This window comes from Euphorbia lathyris, chromosome 9 (assembly GCF_963576675.1).
Source record: "Euphorbia lathyris chromosome 9, ddEupLath1.1, whole genome shotgun sequence".
Taxonomy (NCBI): domain Eukaryota; kingdom Viridiplantae; phylum Streptophyta; class Magnoliopsida; order Malpighiales; family Euphorbiaceae; genus Euphorbia; species Euphorbia lathyris.
The window spans coordinates 50844301-50865687 of NC_088918.1; the positions used below are offsets into that span (position 1 = coordinate 50844301).

A 21387-nucleotide genomic window follows, 5' to 3' on the forward strand; every position below is an offset into this window, starting at 1 on the left:
ACATGTGTATAATTACAGGGAAAAATAAGGACTGGGAGTTTTGAGGGTCGGGATGTAATCAGTCAGTTTTATCGTCTAGCTCTAGATATGGATTACATACATTAGACGCAAGCGGATCCGGTTAGCAATGTTGTGACTCACTTTTTTTATGGCACATCCTACTTCGATCACCTTGTTCCGATCCTACTACTTGTTTATTGGCATGAATTCAACATATAAAACAAACAAGTATAAAATGTCATTTTTTGAGATAATTGGGATGACGCATTCTAACAAGAACTTCTTTATTGCCTATGCAATTATGAAGGATGAGACAGAGGGCAGCTATATGTGGGTTTTACAAAAATTGAGGCTTTTGCTCGGAGATGATGTCCATCTGTCGGTCATTGCTACTGATCGGGAGTTAGGATTGATGAGACCGGTTAGAGAGGTTTTTCCAGAAACCCATCATTTGTTGTGTACGTGGCATATCAATAAGGATGTGGAGGATAGAGTAGGAAAAATGATTCGAATGAAGGAATATAGGGAAATTTTTAAGAATAGTAAATTGAAAAAAATAATTGAAGCGCCGACAGTTGTCGAATATGAGGAGGCTGTGAGAATAATGAAGACTACTAATATCAAATGGCCTCGTGTAATACAGTATGTGGAGACGACATGGTTAGTGCACCAGGGAAAAGTTCTACCGAGCGTGGATGAACAATGTTTTACACTTAGGAAACACAACAACATGTAGAATAGAGAGTGTACATGCACAGTTGAAGCAGTGGTTGAATTCATCTACAGGAGCACTCGATACAGTATGGACGGAGGTGCACAAAGACATTGGGGCTCAGATTGATGTGATCAAGTAAGACATTTTTTCTGTTATTAAATTTAATCTTTTTAATTGTAATAAATTAATTTTTTAATGTTTTATTGTATATAACCAGATACTCATTTGAGGACTCGAGACGAAGATCTGCGGTGTCTCACTGCGGATTTCCTTTCAGTTACCTCAACTTACATGTTTCACATCACTGTCTGAGTCTACTATATGATGAGCGGGTGCATATGCTCGGATTGAGTGTGGATGTGTTTAGCGATTGCGGGTGTGTTGCCCATGATTCATGGTATTCCCTGTGCGTGTGAAATAAAAAACATATGGATTTGAATTCGCCGATTAGTGTGGACCGCATCCACCCTTTTTGGAGAACTCTTGTTTTTGATGGTCTGAGTGACAAACCAGCTACTGCTCCCCTCCTTAGTGATGGGTCTGAGGATCACCGGTTTTTTTCACTCTCTATGGAAAAGGTCGACAAGTTAGATCCTGCAATGGTGCGTAGCATATCTGTCTACATCCATGATCAAATTAATCCAGATCAAGGCAGTTACAAAGAACCCGAGGTTAAAGATACAGTTAGGGGTAGACCAAGGGGGAGTTCATCTACGAAGCGCAACCCGAGTGCATGAGAGTATAGTCAGAGTGGACGTGGTCGTGCTCGGACTTCTAGTTCGAGGAGCAGTGGTAGTTGAGGCTGAAGCTCATCGTCCTCCGTACATAACAATGAGATGTCTGGTATTTATTATTTTCGTAATAAATAAGTTAATGTTAAAGTAAATATATTATCACTGGCGAAATTCATATATTCATATTTGCAGTCGGATTTAATGCGGATATCAACGGATACTATTATTTACATAATGTCCATGGACTCATCGTACCATTTATTACTGGATATCTAGATGTTGTATCAGATGGTAACTGTGGATTTCGTGTTTTAGCCGACGACATAACAAATAATCAGGAGGAGTGGAAGCTGGTAAGAACACTTATAGAAAATGAGGTGCGTGCCCTGTATGAGGAAGTGTTCTGGAACCAAGTAGATGTTGCACTGACGCGTATCAGATGGGCAGGAGCGGCGTGTGGTGAATCCCACTGGATGACGAGTCCGGATGACTTATATGCTACTGTCTCTGTTTTGAATGCAGCGATATTCCTTTTTAGCAAGCCACGGTTAGGATGTTGTACTATACTGCCGATGCGTTCAGACGATGGAAGACCGCCAGAGCGAGAGATTGTCATTTGGAATGTTATCGACATTACATACGTCTTTATTTAAGACCTGGTTTTCCAGTCCCACCCATTCCCGTCCATTGGCATAGATATCATGATCCGAGGGTTCAACACTTGGACAATATTTATGCTGGCAAGAAAACGGCTTGGAATAGATTACATTGAAGTAGATGATTTTATGTGTTTTAATTGACAATATTTAACACTATATGAATCTTTCTGGAATAGTTAATTTATTTATCAACTTATATTATTTTTATGTGTTGTTAATTTTGATTATAATGTCATTAATTTTAATTAATAGAGAGGGAAAAGTTCCGCATTTAAGTTAACTAATGTCTACTGAATTCTGACTCACTTTTCCGTCACCATAGTTCTTAATGCGACTGTCGTACGGTATATCTGTCTGGTTTCGTGCATTCCCAAAAGAAAATGGAAAATATTATCCAATTTATTATTATTCTGTTTTTCATACACCAGCTTCACAATCATCCAAACGCCTTGAGAATTGTCCATTATACACACTACTTGGTAATGAAAAATTGGCTAATTCCTTCCTACTGTGGTGTAAAAGAAATTGCTGCAACTTACAAGATGTCTTTTGCAAATAATAATAACCAATAACATTATCAGCTCGTATAGATACGTGGTCTTTCAAGTGCCTAAATAAACTGTCAGACAAGTTTCCAACTTCATATTTGCCACCATTTTCGATTCTCCATTACTTTAACAAGCTCATCTGCTAGTGATGCAAAGTTCTCAGCTCCACTTTGCAGCTCTGCAGTGCGCCTGCTGATTCTCTGATAAGGGATAGATAAACAGGTATAATTATTTTGGGATCATTCATGAAGCTTTATATTATACACAGTTGACAAAATAATAAGAGTTATGATCACTCAACTTATAGAATGTTTCACTACACTCACAAAAACTAAATTCATGCCAAAACAATGACCAATAGAGTGTAATAACAATAACAAAACCCATTTTCCGCCGGAAAGCCAACATAGCCACAAATTCATCTCTTATTAATCCACATATTTGGCTAATAAATGAGCTTTGTTTTATTTTACTGGCACACTAACAGAACAATTTTTTTTTTTTTTTTGACCCGGATTGATTTTGTGACTACAGCAAAATATATGTTCAGTGATCTTGGACACTAATCTGGAATAATAAATTGAGTACATAAGAGTTGTTTTGCTAACATGATAAAGAATTAGCAAATATAACCTACTGGCTTCTACAATGACTACACATAAGAAGTACAGTTATAATATAAATAATCGTCGTCAACTTTGGTGATTATGGTGATAAAATACAAGGGATTACTCTAGTTTATACCACTAAAGGATTATCATCTCTCATCAGAAATCAACATAACACATTCTAAATAAGTTGTGTAAGAATCATACCTCCAGTTTCTCCTGCCGTTCTACAAGCTTGTTTCTTGCATGTGCAGCAACTGACGAGGCATCCTGAGAGAAATTCCACATAAAATAAGCCAATCCATTCAAACACATGATACAATGTAAAGATATGATAAAAATAAATGTTTACTACCAGTGGCATTACCCCAGCTTTTCTATATTGAGCTATAATTTCTTCAGGGTTCCTCTTTCTGGGCTTAATATTATCAGCCTTACCCAATAATTGTTCTCTTTCATTTTTCTTCTCTGCAGGGGAAAAATCTAATGGTAACCAATCAATGAGTTCAAAATTCATCAAATATGAAGAAGTCAGTTATCACCTTTCTTTGTTATTTTCACTTCCTGTGGTAATGCACTTATGGGTATAGGAGGCTCATCTATCTCAATATCATCTGCACTTGACAAAAGCTTTCGGTGAGAGCATAATTGGACAGAAAAAAAAAATACTGTTAGGATAATAGGTACAGGCATAACCTATATTAAGCTCAATAACTTCCTGATGATCTGTAACTGTTGGAGACATGTCCGAGAATGGAGCCTTCGAAAAAATGCTCTCTAGGTGACTTAAGTCAGATTGAGCTTTTGGTGTACCGTCCACAGTCTGCTCTGTCTTTCCTGTTTTAAAGCCTTTCGTAATACCAGCTAGAATCCCTAGTTTAGCGCCCTGCAGCAGTTTATACAAGCTACAAGTGAAGAATCATATGGACATAAAATATGAAACAGTAAAAACTAAAACCTTGTGGCATCTTATTTGAACCTGCTTTTTCTTCTGATTTGAGGAGAAATTTATGGCAGCATCTGCAGCAGCAGCAAGGACCTTATCATGAAGACTTGGAAAAGACTCTGGAATCCTAAAAAGGGATTTAACTTTGTAAAATAGTTGACGTTTATGTGAGTGCTTCTGGCATAGCTATGGCTAACAAACAATAAGCTACCTGAGATAATTTTCGCCCGCTAGAAGTGAGATGAAGGCCAATTCAGACCCATTTGCCTACAACATCCTAAGAAATTAGAAAGAAGCCACCTAATGAATCATCAGTATATAATGATTCAAAAATCAGAAGGAATATATACTAGTGTAATCTGCCCATTGTCAGAACTCATCATCTTCTCCATATTTCCTGTGAAGTTCCACCTAAGAATTGACATTATGGAGCTTTCTTCAATCAACTCAAAATCTGGAAATGATCTGCCCAAATACAAACAAGATGTGAATATCAGTTAGGTTTAAAAGCTAATTTGAGTATGCTTTCAAAATACTGAAAATACATGATATCAAGAAAACACCCGTTGCTCGATTGTCAAGATTTTTTCATTGATTACACTAATTCAGTAAGCATTTCACCTTATTTCAATCACTCCAGTCCTAAACAGCAAGACCAGTGCACAAACTTTGTCATCTTTCTTCAAAGTCGAAGTCCAACAGCAAGGATTTGCATGTTTCACTTTAGAAATGGATTTTTTGTTTCCCTAAGAACAATTTATCAATTACCTAACAAAGAGAGCATGATACCACTGGAACTTTGGAACTATAAACAAGGGTAATAGAGCTACCTGAATCACATGTTTTGTAGAGTATAAACGCAAGGAATCCTCACAACAAAGTAAAAGAAGTGGATCTGTTCCCCTGGTGACTGGAATATCTAATGAGGAAGGATGCCCACTGCTATGTGAGCTAATTCCTGCTAAAATAGCTTTATCCATAGGCTGATTCTCATTAATAGCTGCATCATCACTAGAATCCTCCGGATGCATTAGATTGCTTGAACGAGGGTCTGCGGTACCATCCTCTGTGATTTTTTTTTTTTAATTGTGAGTGCAACCAAAAATGGGGAAAACAATCAGGTCTCAATTTCTCCTAATTGAAAATTATACTTGCCTATGACATACATAGAAATTGCAATTGATTTCTTCTTCCGGTACCATGGATGAGAACAAATCATGCAGCCAGTATTTCCATCAACAATGTTAAGAATTGCATCCTTGGTTAAGACAAACACCACTTCCTCAGCATTGTTTACTAGAATATTAGTTTCTGAATGTTTTGGGCTTTTTACAAGGTTACTAATATTTTCACATTTTTTCCAAGTGAGTGAAACAACTGGAGAGGTGGAGCTGGACAAACAGTCCCTGGAGAACAGAACTGCTAAAGAAATCAGGTCGAGGACCTCCACCTGAGACATAACATATGCATCAATATCAAAATTCACCTGAACAAGAAAAATCAGAAGTGGATGATGATAAACTAGCCTAGAACCGAAAAGTAAAAGACATGGATAACCATAACACTCACCCGACCACAATCAAAACCCACAGCAAGTTTGGTTCCAGAATTTGAAAATCCTAATACATGAATTGGGGACTTGAGAAGAGAAAAAACAGCCCTAAACTGGGGTCCTTTCCTTTGAGGCAAACTGTGAACTACAAGAAAATTAGTATGTTAATTTGAGAAAACTGAGGGTTTAAATGACAGTAGACTGATAAGAATGTATCATAACTATATAGCAATCAAAGCTGTAACTTCTTTTTCTTTGTTTCGGAACAAGCAACTGAAAAACACTACCATAAAGCTCTTCTGAAGCACATGCACTATTTTCTCTGTACCTTAAATGAACCAACTTAAATAACTAAAAAGCAGTCTTACTTGTCTAATATTTTCATATTGACATTATGGATATGTGCAAATAAAATAAAGCAAAAGGCAAAGTACTAGTTTAGTGAATTTCCACACACATTCTCTTGTTCCCAAAAGTTTTATAGTTAACAGTCATGATAGACTACCGTCATAATTTGTTTATTTGCACCAACACACAAGTGTCCTATCTAATTGTAATTTAATATATTCCCACAATTATTATGCTATTGATGTAGATATTTTTGGAAAGAGTTGATGCCTGTATTCAACATTTCAGATTCTCAATAGCATAACTATTTTCTCCAATCCAAACTATTGTACTAAAAGTGAAATCTTACATTAGCTTCATAATGGGAGACTAGAAAAATTTTAAGTTCTAAAGTCCAGTCAACAGCTTATGTGCAAAAGAATTATGTTTATCCTTGGAATAACAGGAAGTCAGAATTCCTTCTGGTTGACTAGAATTGAACACATAAATTTACCTTCATGTTTAGTCTCTGTCACAAAGTGAAAACTTGTATCATCTGAGCTCAGATTGAGGTTATAAATGCGAACCTACATGTCGATAATATAGCATAAAATTCTAACACGAAGAAAAGGGAGGAAAGGAACGAAAATAAACAAATCAAAGAAATAATTCTCACCAGCCCACACTCATTGCCAACTGCCAAATTTAAGGTGAGGGAACAGAAATCAATAGCTGATACTGGACCACCAAAACCAGCAACTTCTACACCTTCCACCTGCCAACAATAAGGGTTAATACTACTACGAAAAGGTGCACTACGAATTATTGACAAAAATGTTAAAATGGATGTCTAACCTTGCCTTCTAGAACACAAATAAGTGATAGGACTCCATATAAGGTATTCCATAACCGCACAGATCCATCTTGATAACCTGCTATGTACACTCTTTCAACACCAATATGTTCTACAGAAGACAAATCAACAGGTACACCCCCAGTCAAGGGCCACTCCTTACCACTGGCCTGGGCAAACGAAATACTATCAACTGAGAAGTAATTGGTTTAAATCAAGAGACACAACTTAGGAGTTAGATATACCTGAGATATAACTCTTGATAAGTTTCTACCCATGGGTAATGAAGCAAATTGTGCCAATGTCATGGGTGGATCAGTTATAGGTACCACTGCAGAAAAGTTGACAGCAGATATAGATGTTTCTCTCTCTTTCTGAGATAGAATTGCAGACAATCTAGTGTCATCATAAAGATGCAGTTGTCCAGGATTTGTCAACACAGAAAGAGCAACTTTGTGGTTACCCCCTATTGACCCAGCACTTGGTAACAAAATCATGTCAGCAAAAGAACCATTCAGTGTGAGGTCAGTGCGACCTGTACATTTTAATATCTCCATTCTAGACGACCATTCTAGGGTCAATATCTGTTACCAAGAGATCACATCAGAATACAGTCACTGTATTGAGTGGAAATTACAAACAAAAGCTAACAAAACTAGAATGTTCTCAACAAAATAAGTGCCATTTTCCCTATTTAACCAATTCAATGATCTACTCAGTTCTATAAATGACATACAATTCTATACAAAACTTGCTACAAAAATAGCACTTATGACATTTTGGCAATTGCATGTGAATCCAACTAAAGCTTCTTTCGATCCAGTCATATCCTAGAAATAAGGGCATCTCCCCATTTATGCAAGGTTCAGAGTTTGAGACTGCTTAAAATAAACTAGAATCTTGTAAAATGTGTGAAAACTAATAAATAAATGAACAAAGCTTCTTATGGTTTTCTCTCTGAAAAGGAACTCTAATGGTTCTGATGACTAAGAACAAGGTTTTCAATGAATCCTACTCGAGAGCTGTAGGACAAATGTATATACATGAAAACTTGATTTAGTGGTAGAAGTAAATCTTAAACCAACTATATATATATATATATAAAGACTTCATATGTACTAAAAGCACCTAATCAAACCAGTGCTTTTGGATTGACTACTGATTAGCTAAAATCCAAGACTAATATATATATATATATATATATATATATATATATGTATGCATGTATGTATGTATATGTATATTCTCTTTTTAACTAATATGCTAAACAGAATGACATAATTGGGTTGCAATTGCTAATACCACAAAAAAAATTGTTTAAGTTAGGCATTCGACACTGATATCACATTTTTATTCTTAAGAAGAGAAATAAGAAGTGCAAGGATAGTGGAAGGTCCAACAGAGGGAAAAGGAGCTAATTAGCTGTGAAACACATAACATACCGTCAGAACTTCTTCAGATCCTATTTCATCGCCACCATAGATATACAATTGTCCATCACAATCATTGCTGGACTTATCGCTTGCAGACCAGTGGAGGACAATAACAGGCAGCCTCCTCACAGCAGAAGATAACTGCAGCTTAACAACATTGTTGCTGGAAGATTCATTTTGTTGAACTCTAATTGACGAAACAGTTGATGTTTTCCAGAACATGATATCGCCATCTACATAGCCAACTGCAAGAATGGACCCAGTGGAAGATGCCCAACAAAGAGCACTTATCTCTTTCTCCTCTAGATTATTGTGAGATATGTTGTTTTGAAGATTAGAATCTACTCCATTTCGAGAATCAACATTTACATCCTTCAACTCGAGATCCTTACCACCTCCAACAAAAAGAATCTGAGCTTCAAAAACATCCCATAGAATCATCACTCCATGTTGATATGCAATCAGCACTCTGCAAAAGAATCATATTTGTGAGTTTCAAGAAACAAGTAAAAGAAACTATGAGGAAACCACAATAGCATAATAATATAAAGATATATTCTCATTTTTAGTCGTAACTAGTTGATGATGTTGCAACAGAACATCCTGAATCAAGGGCAGGGGCAAGGAACAAGGGTATTCAGTACTTCTTATGCACAAGGCCGTAGACACACTGTTGTATGTGGCTATCAAAATAGTATCCCTGGTACTTGGAAACTACGACTAGTATTTGAATTTTGTTACTTTCTAGTAAATCATTCATAATCCCAAAATCACTACTTTGAAATGACAAGAAAACCTCAATGGCCTTTGATGGGGATGAGGGAAATCAAATGTTTAAATCTTACTTAGCGTTCAGGGAAAAAAAAAAAAAACAAAACAAAATTAATAAAAAGATAAATTTTCATGTTCGAATTACTGCACCCACAAACTTCTTCATGAAAATTATACATATTTCCACTGGTATAATTAAAGAATAAAGATGGCACACAGAAAGCCATGTTAAGCATACAATGAATTGTGCGATCTTCAAGTGTTCCAGTAAAACTGAAATCCCAGCTACAATCAGTTGTGATCATTTTGCCAAACTGATTGGAATGAGAATGTGTCAACGAACAAGAAGAAATATTAATTTGTGCATCAGTCCTACTTTTCATGCATATCCAGACAGTGCATAAATCTTAAGAAAACACAAATGAAGAATCACTATACATCATGCACAATACTGCAAGATAATAAGTTGCAGGAAGCACCAACTAACAAAATGAACATTCTCAAATTAATTGATATAGATGCTCATGCAAAAAAAAAAAATTTGTCCACCTTTGAAGAGTAAAATGCTAGTAAGATTTTTGAGCAATTGTAGTTTTACCTAGTTCCAGAAAAACAAGGCTGAGGCAGAATCCCAACAATAGGTTGATGATCAAGTGATGGAAATTCAGCTGCTTCTGTGAAACAGCACTCACATTAGTATCCTAGTTGCTAGAAATTATTGCTGTTGTGATGCTTAAAAGTTTTTTATCTACAGACATTTTATCTCATCAACATGTGAAAGTAAAGTTCCAAACACTAGATTTCTTAATTTTGTTCGGAACTTAATAAAAGGAAAATTGTAGAAAACGCATAGTCTGTACATGTTATATAAGCATATAGGCCTCGATTGATCTTTCAGATAAGATAGACTTAGCAACACCATTCACTAGTGCAAAAACAGTTTCCGAATCAAGTATTTCTTGCACATTGGTTATAACTGTGTTAATACTCAATTGAATCAGCTTTGTCCTCGATAATCAATTTGTGAACTCACAATGAGAAGCAGTTAGACTAGAGCGATATACAATATGCAAAACCAATAGAGGAGAGAAAGCAGGGAAGAGAAGACATGAAAACACTATTCATGCACCAACTAATCTTTTCAATACATTACTAGAAGAGAAATGAATGAGATATAACAGAAAAGTAATAGTTTAGTAAAGATGTAACCCCGTAGCATAATGTGAAGAAGCACGTCAAGATAAGTAAGTGCATTAACAATTAAAAGAAGAAATTACCATTCAGATGGTTTGGAGATATGTGATATGGAAACTGTAAAAGCTTATATTCTTCAGCATCATACTTTAATACAGACATCAAACCATGTTCATCTCCAATATACCTGTGTGCAATAAAATACAATGTAGCACGTATAAGTGATCATTTTCATTTCCAGCCAATTAGCAGCAAATTTAAGTACACACGTGCTACTTTATATTCAGCCAATGATATACATGAGGTAGGAGCCACTGATTACAGAGAATGAAGTTATATTTGATTCCCATTGGAAAGAACATGCTAGGCTTCTGCTCTCTAGATCCCAGACCTGTAGCAGATGCATACACTAGGTGAAGAATAAGAAACCAAACAGTAACTCGAATAGCAGGGTTAAATATATATTGGAGGAAGCAGAAACTACATTACTAATAAAGTACTAATACCTTAATATCATTCTCGTTCGAAATGCTGACTAAGAAACCTCGGTTCCGGAAAAACTGCCAAAATATGCTAAACATGAAATCAAAATTGCTTGATAAAAACAAAAAAATCCAGCATTAAATTACAAAGTGAAGAAAATAACCTCTATGTACTTATAAGGCGATTGATTTGGGGATACAAAAAGTCCTTCAATTCCATCACCACCAATCACTTTAATTCTCCCATCGCTTCAATGGACATGGAAGATAATTACACAACACAAAACGTATTCTACAAATTTGACGAGTAAGTGATGACAATTTAACTCACAGTGTGGCAATGGCCAACAAGCGCTGAATTGGGTCAAAAGCAAGAAGTGAAGCGGTCGATGGAATGCCATAGTGCATAACAATTTGCAAGTCCAAGTCCGATGATGCCAAATTGCCACGTTGCAGCTGAATTGAAGCAGATGATTGAAGTAGGGTGCGAATTTAATAACAAATGAAAAAGAAAAAAAAAACTTTTGGAAGTTACTAAGAAATGGTAAAGCAATTTCTCGAATTCAAAAGAAACGGTAGAGCAGATGATGAGTGCAAATAAAAATAGAAAAGATAGATTATTTGTGTACCTGGTGATGGTGATGGTGGTTGACAGCCTTCTGAATCAGTCGCTTGGCGGCATTCATAGCGAAGTGGAGAAGATAAGTTGAAATGGGCGGGTTGCAGTTCGATTATAGATTATATGCATAAGTATATTAAGAGAATTTCTGATTGTTCTTTTCTTGGTTGTAGTGATTAAACCAAAGCTACATTGCTTGAGCTGTGCTGCTTGTCAAAGAGCATTACATAGTACTGCTACTGCTACTGCACTCCATAATTAAAACCCTTTCTCCTTGCGTTTCTAATTGGAATTAAATTAGGGTCAAATATGATCAATTTTATTTTTATTAATGAGTTGACTCGTTTTTCTATTGCTAGCTCCACCTTTTTTTTTTTTTTTTTTTTTTTTTTTTTTTTTTTTTTTTGAAACAAATAGACTATTATTAAGAATCACGATGAAGAGACATAGTTAGAAAGTCAGGAGGTACAGACCACTCATCCCGACAAATAGGAAATTGAAAATTTCTAGCTAAACAATGAGCCACACCATTGGTAGCGTGTTTCACAAACGCAATAGAGCAATTGGTAAGCTCGTTTAATAAATCAATACAATCTCTGACTATGGCGCTAAAAGGCGATGAAACCCCTAACGAGCTGGTCATTGATTGAACCACAACTAGGCAATCTGATTCCACAATAACTAATCGCCATCCTTTGCTTTTGATCCAACTTAACGCTTCCCGAATGGAGAGAGCTTCTACGAGAGGCGGATCATCACAAAACGGAATTTCACCACTCTTGGCTGCCACGAACTCTCCATCATCAGTCCGAACCACACAACCAAAACCCGCCATCTTCGACGGAGGAAAAATCGCCGCATCGACATTTAATTTTAGTGAACCTCTAGGAGGCCGAACCCAGTGGGGACTCGGATTAGTAGCCGAAGCAACAGCAGTACCAGCAGAGATCTGGGCAGCTTGCCAAGCTCTCAAAAACGCGAGAGACGATTGCACCGTATATTCCACCTTTATTTCATTGTAAACCCATTTGTTTGTATAGCAAAATATTTTAGCAGCTAATTAAAATATTTTTCTAAACCTTAATCGTATATTTCATTTATTTTTTACCTTTTTGAAAACATATCACCACTTCTTTCCAAATTTAATATGAGAAATTCTACTATGGTCCTGTTTCATTGGACCTTACTAATAGGAACGTGACAATTGTGCATCCAATCCACTGTAGAGGTTCTCGTCTAACATAAAGATGGATTCAATAAAGAAGCAATTTGTAGGAACGATATATAAATTCTTATATAAGTCTCAATTGTAGATGGGTATTGCTAAATACCGCCCTTAATTTCCGTTTCACCGCACTGTTTTGGCCATTTTACCCTTGCCACTTTTTTTCCCCCTAAAACCTTCAAAACTCTCTCTAGTTTTCTCTCCCGAGCACAAATCCCGGATTTGAAAAAAATGGATCAAAACATTCCCGAAGACAATGAGTTCGAACACGAGGTAATATTACGAGAATTAAAAACGTTATTTAGCATTTTTTTATTTTTTTTTATTCGATTTTTGCCTGGGCGGGTGGCGAATACCACCCGTTCCTTAGGCCGAACGGATGAACTACCCGTTCGGCCTAAGGAACGGGTGGTAATCGCCACCCGCTCCACCCATGGAACGGGTGGTACGCGCCACCCGTTACCTATGGAACGGGCAGTACGCGCTGCCCGTTTCCACCTATGGTGGAACGGGTAGCCTGCCCGTTCAGGCAAAAATGGGCAGAAATTGCCCCGAATTAATTTCGAACGGGAGAAATAGCCCCGAAGTATTTTTTTGTAATTTTAATGTAAATTTTTCGTATATTCAGGTACCGATAGAAGATTGGAACCCCGATAACATTGATTATAGTTCGCGTTTTATAACGGATACCGTTTTCCCCTCCAGTCAGGATGCTATTGATTGGGCAAAAAAGATAGCTATTCAGAATGGGTTTGAGCTTGTAATATCTTCGCACAAAAATGGGGGAAAACAGAAGTTGTTGCGCTGTTCACGGGGTGAACGATATAGAGGTGTTGTGAAAAATGATGAAGATCCTGCAATTAGGAAAAGTAAAACTAAAGCGTGCCGCTGTAAATTTCAGATTAAAGCCTATCAACATGCAGACCTTTCGGGATGGGGGATAAAGACTAAGGCTGGGTTAACTGGAATGCATAACCATACAATGCGTATGTATCCAGAGGGAAGTCGGCAAATGAGCGGACTCAGTATCGCATCTAAACAAATTGTGTGTGATATGTCTTCAGCTCAAGCAAAGCCTTGTGCTATTTTAGCAGCAGTTAAAGAAAAACACCCAGAGGACAACTCAGTAATTAAACACATATATAATTGCAGGGACAAAATGAGGAGGGACGCGTTTGAAGGTAGAGACCTGGCTAGTCAATTCTACCATATTGCTGTGGAGAACAAATATGTCAATTACACACAGGCTGATTCAGGTGTGATAACGCATGTGTTCATGGCACATCCAGAGTCAGTTGATATGTTCAGGACTTACCACTGGTACATCGGCATTGATTCAACGTACAAAACAAATAAGTACAAAATGCCGTTTGTTGAGATTGTTGGGATGACGCCATGCAATAATAACTTCAAGATAGCGTATGCTATTGTTAAAGACGAGACCGAAGGGAGCTATCGTTGGATTTTGCAAAGGCTGAAGATTTTGCTTGGGGATGATCTTAACCCAACCGTTGTTGTTAGTGACAGGGAGCTTGGGTTATTAAAGCCGATACAAGAAGTTTTTCCACAAGCAGCGCACTTGCTATGCACTTGGCATATAAATAAGGATGTGGAAGATCGTGTGTATAGAATCATTGGAGATAAAGGCCTTGCCTCTAAATTCAAGAATGGCAAATGGAGAACAATATTAGAATCATTAACCATTGAGGAGTACGAGACCAATCTTATGATGATGAAGGAAAAGATGAGCAGGTTCAAAGGAGTTCCTACATTTTGGTAACACAACTACTTGTCGAGTGGAGAGCGAACATGCTAGTCTAAAGCAATGGCTCAATACGGCAACTGGGTCCCTTGACACGGTATGGCAGAAGGTTCACAAGCAGATTGAATCACAAGCAACCAATATAAGGTATTTGCAATTTCTTCTACTGCGATTTTGGAATTTGCATTTAGGGTTGTATCATTTCACTAACTAATAATAATTTTGTCTTCGTATCAGGTACATGCTTGAACAGTCGCGGCTTCGTCAAGCAGTCACTTTCACCGGACGCCCATTAAGCCAACTTGTATTCAAAGTCTCTCATTATTGTCTGCAGTTGTTGAATCAAGAGTTAGAGCGTATGAGAGGGTTGAGCCATGAAGTGTACGTGCGTTGCGGTTGTGTATTGAGAACATCGCATCAGATACCATATGCATGTGAACTGAAACGAGCTTGTGATCTGGAACAAATGATCAGTTCTGAGAGTGTTCACGTGTTTTGGAGAACACTTTTAATCAATCATGGTCACACTGATGAAAATGATGGGCGTAATGATCTGAACGAGGAGCAGCGATATTTTAAGTCCTTAGTGGACCAAGTCTCTAAAGCCGACCCATCTGTAATGCGTAATATTTCAATGTTTATCCATGATCAACTACACCCTGATCAAGCTCAGTACACCGAACCCGATGTCAAAATTAACGTGCGGGGGTGACCTAAGGTGAGCAAATCCACAAAACGTATGCCGAGTTCTTGGGAATACAATGAAACTCGTCGTGGACGAGCTCGTTCTACTAGTTCATCTAGGAGTCGTGGTAGAAGTGGCAGAATTAGCTCGTCATCCTTGGTACATAATGCTGCCTCATCAGGTAATGTTTATCTGATAAACCTAACTTTTTTTATAGCTAATTCTGCAATATAGAGTTGTTTTACACTAATATTCTTGAATGCAGATGGAAAAACGTATCATGGTTCTGAATTCGTACATTCCGATAAAATAGTTGGCATAATTAAACCATACGTCGAATCATACTACGACGTTGTAGGTGATGGAAATTGTGGTTTCCGTACGGTAGCAACTTACATTTTTGGTGACGAAGAAGCGTGGCAGACAGTTAGGCATCACATTCGAAATGAAGTAATTGCTAACCGTTGTCTGTATCAAAGAGTGTTTGTTGATACTGTTGATGCAGCTATTCGTAGAGTAAGTTGGGACGGTGCAGGTTGTACGCCGGATTATTGGATGACCGTTTGGAATGACTTGTGGCCGGTTGCTATAATGTACAATTCTGCTATCATGTTATTTGGCTTCTCAGGTGGGGACACATTAGCATTGTGTGGTACTATCTTACCATTGTATGCCGCATCGACTGCTACAAGACCATCACGTGAGATTTGTATAGCTCATTTAGGGAATCACTGTCAGCACTACATACGTTTAAATTTATCGCCTAACTTTCCGGTGCCCCCTATAGTACACTGGTGGTTTGTGCACCGAAGCCAAAGCGTTGTAGGATGGGAGCGCTTCTATCAGGATAGGGTGACACAGTGGACCAGATTGGCCCAACTTAGGGGATATTAGTGGTTGATATTCTGTAATGTTACAGGTGAATTGTGATGAATTATGTGTGGTTCTGTAATGTTACAGGTGAATTGTGATGAATTATGTGTGGTTCTGTAATGTTACAGGTGAATTGTGATGAATTTTGTGTGGTTCTGTAATGTTACAGGTGAATTGTGATGAATTATGTGTGGTTCTGTAATGTTACAGGTGAATTCTGATCAATTATGTGTGGTTCTGTAATGTTACAGGTGATTTGTGATGAATTTTGTGTGGTTCTGTAATGTTACAGGTGAATTGTGATGAATTTTGTGTGGTTCTGTAATGTTACAGGTGAATTCTGATCAATTATGTGTGGTTCTGTAATGTTACAGGTGAATTGTGATGAATTTTGTGTGGTTCTGTAATGTTACAGGTGAATTCTGATGAATTTTTTGTGGTTCTGTAATGTTACAGGTGAATTGTGATGAATTATGTGTGGTTCTGTAATGTTACAGGTGAATTCTGATCAATTATGTGTGGTTCTGTAATGTTACAGTTGAATTCTGATCAATTTTGTGTGGTTCTGTAATGTTACAGGTGAATTGTGATGAATTATGTGTGGTTCTGTAATGTTACAGGTGAATTGTGATGAATTTTGTGTGGTTCTGTAATGTTACAGGTGAATTCTGATCAATTATGTGTGGTTCTGTAATATTACAGGTGAATTCTGATCAATTCTGATTAATATATTCGAACATGTGGTATTCCAACGGCTATATTCCAACGTCTATATTCCAACGTCTATATTCCAACGGCTATATTCTCCATCTATAAAATTAAACAATGTTGCTACTTCAGTTATCCACATTTACTCTTTACATTACGATCAACGAAAACTCTCAAACATAAATGGCTTCATCTGATTTTACCAACGAGTTCCCTAATTTTCCTCCCGAGAAAAGCATAGTTTCAACTTTGAATAAGTCTGATTGCACGACGAAGATGCTTGATTACCAATACTACGCAATCCGTGTATATGGAGAGACATTTGTGAGTCCAACAATGTTCCATCCTGAATTTCCATTTATGTTTTGCTTCAAGCTTCCGTCTGCTTGTGAGTTTCCAATATACTCACTACACATGCTGTGGTTCTTATGTTATATGTATTACATGCCTTTTGAATTTGCTCTAGAGGAATGGTTGAACAATTTGAATGAAGGAAATATTCCTAGTCATATTCAAACATTTCTGAAGTGGTTTATGCCTATTGATGACTGGAAAGCTATGTTCGCCAGACTATTGCGTGATAATCAGAGGGGAATCATCCCTAAAAAAAATTTCAACTCCATCATCTTTTTAAGATGGACAGAGTCTGAAATTTCTCATGAGGTTCATCGAATTTATCCTTACTCGATCGTGAAAAATTGGGATCGCTATAAATTAGAGTTCGAGTACTACAGAGTATCAGCGCTTCAAAGAACGATTACCTGCCAGGACGAGCTTGGCAAAGAAATAGAGGAAATGCTCCATGGAACATTTTTCATGTGGAATATGAGACGAATATTGCAGAGGAGAAAGAGATATACCTTGTAATACAGTCAGGTGTACCAGCGACATCTTCACCAAACATTCAGGTGTACGAAGAAGATAGTGACTAATGTCTTTTTTTTCCGGTTTATGTCGTTGTAATGTCTTTTTTCAGTTTATGTCGTTGTAATGTATTTTTACAGTTTATGCCGTTTATGTCGTTCTAATGTATTCTTAAATTTGCAATAATAACAAAACATACCACAAAAAAGTACTAAAATATCAATCCACCAAATTCAGTCAAAATAGTACTAAAATACTTCAAAATACAGTCATAACTCACTTGGCCAAATGCCAAGCATCCATAATCTCCTCTAACGACTGCCTATATACAATCGCAGCATCCTCGTCCAGATGACTCATGTGATCCAACACAGTTTCACCCCAGCCAGATAATCGACTAACCCACTGTAAAAAAGTAAGGAACAAAAAACAAGGTTAATATCATTTCACATTTCAGTAAATATCATTTCACATTACTAGACCAGTAAAGAAAAACCAAAAATAACTTACAATCTCACTGTTTGAGCGAGTATAAACAGCCGGTCCGGGTGCAACAATCTCCGGAAGTAGACGAGGGTGTGAGTGACGGGTGTACCAATGCATGTACTGATCCTCACAATCTGATGGAGTATGTGCTGGAGTGAATACAGACAGTATAAGGACGGACGACTGGGGAAAAGAGTCCCAAATACCCTGCACCATCACAACTGGCACCTCTACACGATACTTCAAACTGGTCCACGGGCGAACAGCCTTAGAAGGCTGCAATATCGGTCTAGGAATGGTCTGCACATGTCCAAGCTTTCGAAGGCATCGCCCCGGTATGTACGGCTCGATCACATCCCGATACCGTATCCATCCAGAATATAGAGTCCTCGGGCTCTCAGTAATGGCATCAGGGCCATACGGCATCCACATGACCTATAGATGTATAAAATTACATTAACACATACAAGTAATACACAAATTTGTTTTAATTGAACAGTATTTATAATTATAAAGCAAGTATACCTCATCTGCTGTCAACACATCAAGCCGGGCACGAAATGCTCTCAGTCGCTCATCGCTCTTCTCCATCGATATAGATGGCCACAACGAAGCCCTAGGAAGATCCGGGTCAACTGTAACTGCCTCTCGATGTGGCCTGAAGCAAGGAAAATACTCGTAAATCCAGGACTGGAGCAATGTCATACAACCCGTCATCTGCCCGCAATCTCCTCTGGTAGCAATACCAAGATGACGGTATAGATATGCTAGTGCAGCTGATCCCCAAGAAAGTCCAACGGCTCCAGCCGCCGAGTCCTGCACCTCTAACAGACAAGAAGGTCGGATGCGGTCACCACTCTTGTCTACGAACAAGGTGGAACCGAGCATCAGCCACGTCCAAGCTATAGCCTGGGTCTCAGGAATCCGATCACCTCTACAGTGCTCCATGACGGAAGCGGCTCGTATACCACCAGAAGCATAATGACGGGCATCTAACTGAACCCGAGTCACCCCAAACAAATCCATCACGCACTCCTTAAGCTTATCAACAGTCGCATCAGCAGTCACCATGGCACCATCTACGGGGATGCGTAATATCTCCCACACATCATGCATCAAAATGGTCATCTCGCCAAATGGCATGTGAAATGATGACGTGTCTGGCTGCCACCGCTCTACAAATGCCGTGATCAGAGCAGCATCTATGTGACTGTGCATAATACCAGGTAAATGGAACAAGCCAGATGACTCGATATGCGACTGAATCATCCGGGAAGAACCACTGTACCATAATCTCAGCTTCGTGCAATACCCTGATCTGGTATGACACCTAAGGACGCCCCTATCCTGACCGGCCCATATAGCACATGCAATATGTCCCAAAAAGCTCAGGATCACAGCACCATCAAATGGACCCCCGGGGACGGGGTCCTTCACAACCCAGTCATCCTCTACACTCCTCGATCGCTTGCTGCTACCTGAAATTACAGCAAACGGTTTACATTAATTTTTTAGTATATTTTTCAATAATCACGATTAACACAAATACAAATAAACACATTTTTTAATTTCTCTTACCAGAAGAAGATGCTGCGGTAGAAGAAAATTGTCCGTCTCGACCCCTCGTCACAACGCCACGATCTATGGGGATAGTATCAGCACTAGGACGATGCATAGAAGCATCCCCGTCCATGTCTATATCAGCCGCCTCATCCCGTCCCTCAGCACGCTCCGCCTGTGCAGCATGTGCCCTCCGGGCGTCCGCCATGAACTGCTGCTGCTCCTCCCGGTCCCGCCGAGCAGATGCAGTAACAGGACGTGAAGACGTGCGTCTAGGGTCAGCTCCCTCCTGATCCTGTAATATTATTTATTTATAAGGTATATTCAATTTAACATAATTTTTTTTTCTATACGTTCGGGTCTGCCTACGCCCGGTCCGTGCAATTTTTTAAAAAAAAAATTCAAAATTTGCCCCTTTTTGGCCTGGGCGGGTGGTTTACACCACCTGCCCTATGGTCCAAACGGGTGCGGCGCACCAGTCGGCCTTAGGGCCGACCAGTGCGCCGCAAACGTTTGGCCCTTAGGCCAAACAGGTGGCGCATGCGCTCCACCATAAGGTGGAGCGCATGCGTTGTACGCGTTCCACCTTAAGTGGAACGCGTACGACGAGCGACCCACCCCATGGTGGAGCGCATGCGCCGCGCGTTCCACCTTACAGTGGAGCGCGTGCGCCGTGCGATCCACCATAGGGTGGATCGCTCGACACGCTCCATCTCCACCTACGGTGGAACGCATAGTTCGTGCGTTCCACCGTAGGTGGAGATGGAGCGTGTCGCCCGCCTAGGCCAAATTCTGGGATTTTAATCCCGAATTTCGGCCCGATTACTCACGATTTTGATAATTTTTTTTATGGAAATACTTACCGTAATACCCATGTATCCTTTGCCGATGCCTCCTCTTCGTGCCATCTCGTTTTTGGTCGGTTTTTTTTAGAATGGAAAATAAGTTGAGAGGATTTGGAATTTTCAAAACTTATATTTGAAATAATGAGAAGGGTAAAAAGGTCAATACAGGGCGGTGAATCGGAATTTTAGTGCGGTATATAGTCGCCCACATTGTAGATTTGAGGTTTTACCTGCTTGGGCAGAGATAGCCTTCCTACTCTTACTTTTTCTTTTTCCCCAGAAGTACACAAAATGCTATAATTAGAGGTTACATTTTATAACATAACTGTTCTCATTGTGCCCATGCCTTTTTTTTTAACAAAAATTATTTATTTTTAGGGCTAATTACTAATCTAGTTCATTTAAAGGGGTCCATTAACATATTTGATCCACTTTGCTTCCATCTCACCAAATTAGACACTTTCATCAACTTTGGACAAAAATACCCTTATTTCAATTCACCTTCTTCCTCAGACTCTCAACGTCTTCTTCAGAGAGAAAACATGGTGGTTTATAGAGAGAGAAAGAAGAGATTATGTTTGTCGAGAGAGAAAAGACAGTGATTTATAGAGAGAATAGATTATGTTTCATTCAACCTTTGAAAAATTAGTGTATGTGGAAGAGGATTAGATGGAAAGCTCAAAAAATGAGAAAAAAAAAATCTAACTATTGAACTATTGTGATGTCGCATTTGTGATGAATTCGTCACAAATGCGACAACAGTTGTCGCATCTGCGACGAAATGCGACAACTGTTGTCGCATTTGTGACGAAATGCGATAAATTTTGTCATAAATGTGACAACAATGGAGAAAAATGGAGGAAATTGAAACGACACCGTTACAGATGAAAAAATAGGCAAGACCAGCGAGAAAAGCAGACGTATAAGCTAAAAACATA

General features: G+C 38.5%; 1 protein-coding gene across 3 annotated transcripts; it reads right to left on the reverse strand.

The window, feature by feature from the left end:
- Nucleotides 1–2484: 2484 nt before the first annotated feature.
- Nucleotides 2485–11720, reverse strand: LOC136206135 (uncharacterized). 3 transcript variants are annotated; one of them, XM_065997065.1, is made up of 24 exons: nucleotides 11452–11720; nucleotides 11154–11278; nucleotides 10987–11071; nucleotides 10847–10900; nucleotides 10640–10731; nucleotides 10424–10527; nucleotides 9745–9820; nucleotides 8385–8844; nucleotides 7188–7526; nucleotides 6945–7112; nucleotides 6766–6864; nucleotides 6604–6676; nucleotides 5780–5907; nucleotides 5366–5660; nucleotides 5041–5276; nucleotides 4832–4956; nucleotides 4561–4675; nucleotides 4422–4477; nucleotides 4244–4337; nucleotides 3961–4150; nucleotides 3807–3878; nucleotides 3620–3747; nucleotides 3472–3534; nucleotides 2485–2856 (listed from the first exon to the last, which is right to left on the reverse strand). In XM_065997065.1, exons 1-24 carry the CDS (start codon nucleotides 11506–11508, stop codon nucleotides 2749–2751), a joined length of 3342 nt encoding a protein of 1113 aa, XP_065853137.1. In that variant the 5' UTR covers nucleotides 11509–11720; the 3' UTR covers nucleotides 2485–2748. The 3 variants fall into 3 exon arrangements, with proteins under 3 accessions (XP_065853137.1, XP_065853139.1, XP_065853138.1); XM_065997067.1 differs by lacking the exons at nucleotides 10987–11071; nucleotides 11154–11278; nucleotides 11452–11720 and having other exon boundaries at nucleotides 10663–10731; nucleotides 10847–10902; XM_065997066.1 differs by lacking the exons at nucleotides 10987–11071; nucleotides 11154–11278; nucleotides 11452–11720 and having other exon boundaries at nucleotides 10610–10731.
- Nucleotides 11721–21387: the final 9667 nt, after the last annotated feature.